At 34.0% G+C, this 4558-nt stretch overlaps 1 protein-coding gene across 3 annotated transcripts in view; it reads right to left on the bottom strand.

Moving 5' to 3' along the window:
* Window positions 1-2591: 2591 nt before the first annotated feature.
* Window positions 2592-4558, bottom strand: part of LOC119574579 (ankyrin repeat and BTB/POZ domain-containing protein 1-like) — a 57001-nt gene continuing 55034 nt past the window's right edge. For all 3 annotated transcript variants that reach the window (XM_037921869.1, XM_037921868.1, XM_037921871.1), the window contains one exon: window positions 2592-4501. In XM_037921869.1, coding sequence (XP_037777797.1) covers window positions 4295-4501 — 207 coding nt within the window. In that variant the 3' untranslated portion in view covers window positions 2592-4294. The remainder of the gene's footprint in view (window positions 4502-4558) is intronic.

The following is a 4558-nucleotide window of genomic DNA, read 5'->3' as shown; positions in this document are numbered from 1 at the left end:
AATAAATTCATTTAGCATATTAAAAGTAACATTAAAATTAATCAATATTTAACAGTGTTTCTGTATTACCACACATGTCATTTTGTCTTGACACTGAGCAAGATCTGCCTTCTTTTAGATGATATATAATGACAATTACCATTATAATATATATATATATATAATATATATATATATATAATATATGATATATATATATATATATATATATATGTATGTATATGTATGTGTATATATATATATATATAATTATATAATATATATATATATATATATGTATGTATATGTATGTATATATATATATAATAATATATATATATATATGTATGTATATGTATGTATACATACATGTATATGTATGTATACATACATGTATATGTATGTATACATACATGTATATGTATGTATACATATATGTATATGTATGTATACATATATGTATGTATCTTCTTTTAACGGTAGGTTCATGTCTGAGCCGCCGTGGTCACAGCATGATACTTAGTTTTTTCATGTTGTGATGCTCTTGGAGTGAGTACGTGGTAGGGTCCCCAGTTCCTTTCCACGGAGAGTGCCGGTGTTACCTTTTTTAGGTAATCATTCTCAGTATTTTATCCGGGCTTGGGACTAGCACTGACTTGGGCTGGCTTGGCCACCCAGTGGCTAGGTAGGCAATCGAGGTGAAGTTCCTTGCCCAAAGGAAACAACGAGCCGGCCGGTGACTCGAACCCTCGAACTCAGATTGCCGTCGTGACAGTCTTGAGTCCGATGCTCTAACCATTCGGCCACCGCGGCCCCATATGTATGTATACATATATGTATATGTATGTATACATATATGTATATGTATGTATACATATATGTATATGTATGTATACATATATGTATATGTATGTATACATATATGTATATGTATGTATATATACATATATGTATGTATATATACATATACATATTTTTATATACATATATATATACATACATATACATATATTTATATATACATACATACATATGTATATATATACATACATATACATATATTTATATATACATACATATACATATATTTATATATACATACATGGGGATGCGGTGGCCGAATGGTTAGAGCGTCGGACTCAAGACTGTCACGACGGTATTCTGAGTTCGAGGGTTCGAGTCACCGGCCGGCGTGTTGTTTCCCTTGGGCAAGGAACTTCACCTCGATTGCCTGCCAAGCCAGCCCAAGTCAGTGCTGGTCCCAAGCCCGGATAAAATAGATAGAATGATTACCTAAAATGGTAACACTGGCACTCTCCGTGGAAAGGAACTGGGGACCCTACCACGTACATACATCTATGTATGTATATATAAATATATGTATATGTATGTATATATACATATATATATATATATATATATATATATATATACATGTATTTATATGTATATGTATATGTATATATATATGTATATGTATATATATGTATATATATGTATATGTGTGTATATATGTATTTCTATATGTGTATATGTTTATGTATATATGTGTATATATGTTTATGTATATGTGTGTATATATGTATATGTATATGTATGTATATGTGTATGTACACACACACACGCACGCACGCACGCACGCACGCACGCACGCACGCACGCACGCACGCACGCACGCACACACACACACACACACACACACACACACACACACACACACACACACACACACACACATACTGCTATCAACCCTTTCGTGGATCGTGAAATTTGTTTTTGAGATCATGAGTGGAGGTATTTGTGGCATTGTATTTTTGTTTTGGGCAGGGTAAGGCAAGGAGGAGGAGGAGGAGGAGGAGGAGGAGGAAGAGGAAGAGGAAGAGGAAGAGGAAGAGGAAGAGGAAGAGGAAGAGGAAGAGGAAGAGGGAGGAGGAAGAGGAAGAGGAAGGGGGGAAAAGAGGAGGAGAGGAGAGGAGGAGAAGGAGGAGGAAGAGAGGAGGAGGAGAAGGAGGAGGAGTAGAAAAAGGAGAAGGAGGAGGAGGAGAAAAAGGAGGAGGAGGAGAGAACAAGAGGAGGAGGAGGAGGAGAAAAGGAAGAGGAGGAGGAGGAAATAATAATCATTCATAAAATCTTTTGCCTTCAATGGGGAGATGAAAACCGTAAATAAGATTAAAGAGAAGATTAGTATGCACACACACACTTTCCTTCTTTTTCTCTCTTCCATTTGGGTTTGGTTTAGCTGGAGCCTTAGATGTATCACCAGCCATGGCCATTACGCCTACAAACAAAGTAAATGTGTTCAGTGTCTCCAGCCATTTTTTGTGGTTGGGAAAATTGAAAAAAGTTTGTACACCTTATAACACTTCAGGTTAGTTTCCAATAATACCTATTTATTGCTGTCATGCAAATTCACATAATAGTGCATCTAGACCTTTCCAATATAATGTAAAATAAAATGCATTAAATGCACATGAGTATCAATAGACTATAAATACAATCTTTAATATAACAATCACTGTACATCCAACAAAATATAATAGTCTCTAAGAGCAATTCTACAGGATATTTTCAGCATGTAATTTACTTTGTTTTGGTGTTTCAGATAGTTATTGTTATATGGGTATAATATATTTAATTTTTCAGTCTATGTGACAACCAATAAAGTGTCTAACATATTTCATCATATATCATAAAAATAAAATGTACAATTGAAGAATTGTTACAGACAAATCTGCAATGTTCATCTTCATTGAATGTTATGTACACAAATTCACAAGATTAAATTCTTGATCAAGACAAAAATAAACTTTGGCTATTTCATCTTAAATGACAACTGGATTATACATTTTTGACTAAAGGGAAGTTATAGACGACTTAAAGAGATAACCTCAAATATAAGGCCTTTTCCCCATAAATACATTCTGAATTTGACCCTGATGCATTTTTCTCAATAACCTTTCATAATTCATGTTTATCTTGGACCATTCTTCTTTGAAGGGTTGAGTGTAAGGCCATCAATGTTCATGTCCAAGTATATGATTAATGTAATGGTGTTCTGCCAATGAAGGTACCAAGTATCTTTTGGACTTAAATTTGCAAGAATCTAATTTCTCAATATAAAAGAAATGACATATTACTGTTCTGTAATAAACTGACATATATATTTTTTCACTGCAAACCTCATTACACTGCATAGTGATACTGCTCATTTGCTGTTTGTAAGAAATTAAATAGCTTGAAATATAGGTCACTGGAGGCCACAGTGTGCATGTGATCTTTGGTTATTAAAAGAAGAGAAAGAAATTATAGTAAGACTGATGATGCAAGGCAAATCTTTTGTTTATAAAAAAAAGAAAGAAGGAAAGAAGAAGAAGAAAAAGACCTCAAATCCCAACTGACTTGATGGGAGTAACAATACAGCATAATTTTTTTCTAAATTTAAAAAATACTTTTAGGCTCATGTGAATTCTGTTAAAAGTTTCTTTAACACCAAATCACCTTCCTCTCTTGCTCTCTGGTTAAGTGTGATGAAGTAAGGCAATATCTTTTTTTGGTTTTGTTTTTTTGTTTCTAAAAATATAACACAGAGCAAAAATCTCAGCCCAAAGTTTTCTCCCTTTTTGTCCATACGCCCTAATATGTGGCTACAAATCTGAACAGCAAATGTTCAAAATATTGAATACTCCATCATGAAAAAATGCAGCTGCAAAAAATTACATTAAAAAAGTGATAATAATATAAAGGTTTCTATTGCTTGTTTATGTGTGTAGAGGAGCAACTGAGAGTAAATCTAGAGAGAGAGAGAAAAAAAGATAAATATAGTTTAAAAAATAGTTGAATAAGTCCTTTTAAGTCATCAGACCATATAAAAATTCATTAACAATGTATAAGAAGAATTTAAATTTATTTACCAAAGAATCTGCTTTCCTAACTCAAAAGACCTAGATAGGCCAAGACCAGCAAAATGGATTATTGTTACACATTTCCTACTCTTCTACACTATCACCTATTCAACAGCTAGGAAAATGATCTGAAAAGATATATAGCATGAATGACAAATCAGAATGTCATTATTATGAACAAGGGAAAGCTTACGGTATAAGCAGCATCAAAATTCTGATACCCTTATCTGCCACTGATAAATAATCTGTAAGGCTATTTCTTTAAGAAAAAAATCCAACTCCCACCATATGATGGAATAAATACAGAACTATCCTTGCTAGGGATGGTCGAACTGGTGCCAAAATGCTAGCTCACATAATTCAACTGCCCAACTGCCAATTCAAGCAAAAGACCCTTGCAGCTTAATCAAAGCTTAAGCCTCAATGCCCAAATCTTCCAAGAGAGCTTCCAAAGATTCTAGCTTTGTCCTCGCTTCGTAGATTTCTGATGTGCTCTGCACCACTGATGAGATGTGGTACCGCAGTTCATCCACGATGGTGACTGTGTCTGTTTCCTGACGTCCCTGTACCTCTGCTGCATCAGCCAGCACTAGATCATGTAGCTCTTGGAGTTCCAGAACCTTTAATATGGACATAAGGTTTTCATAATCACTAACATATAGTTCATTTGATTCAAA

The sequence above is a fragment of the Penaeus monodon genome, chromosome 6 (genome assembly GCF_015228065.2).
Source record: "Penaeus monodon isolate SGIC_2016 chromosome 6, NSTDA_Pmon_1, whole genome shotgun sequence".
In the NCBI taxonomy this organism is placed as follows: domain Eukaryota; kingdom Metazoa; phylum Arthropoda; class Malacostraca; order Decapoda; family Penaeidae; genus Penaeus; species Penaeus monodon.
This window is presented reverse-complemented; position numbering and strand designations above follow the sequence as displayed.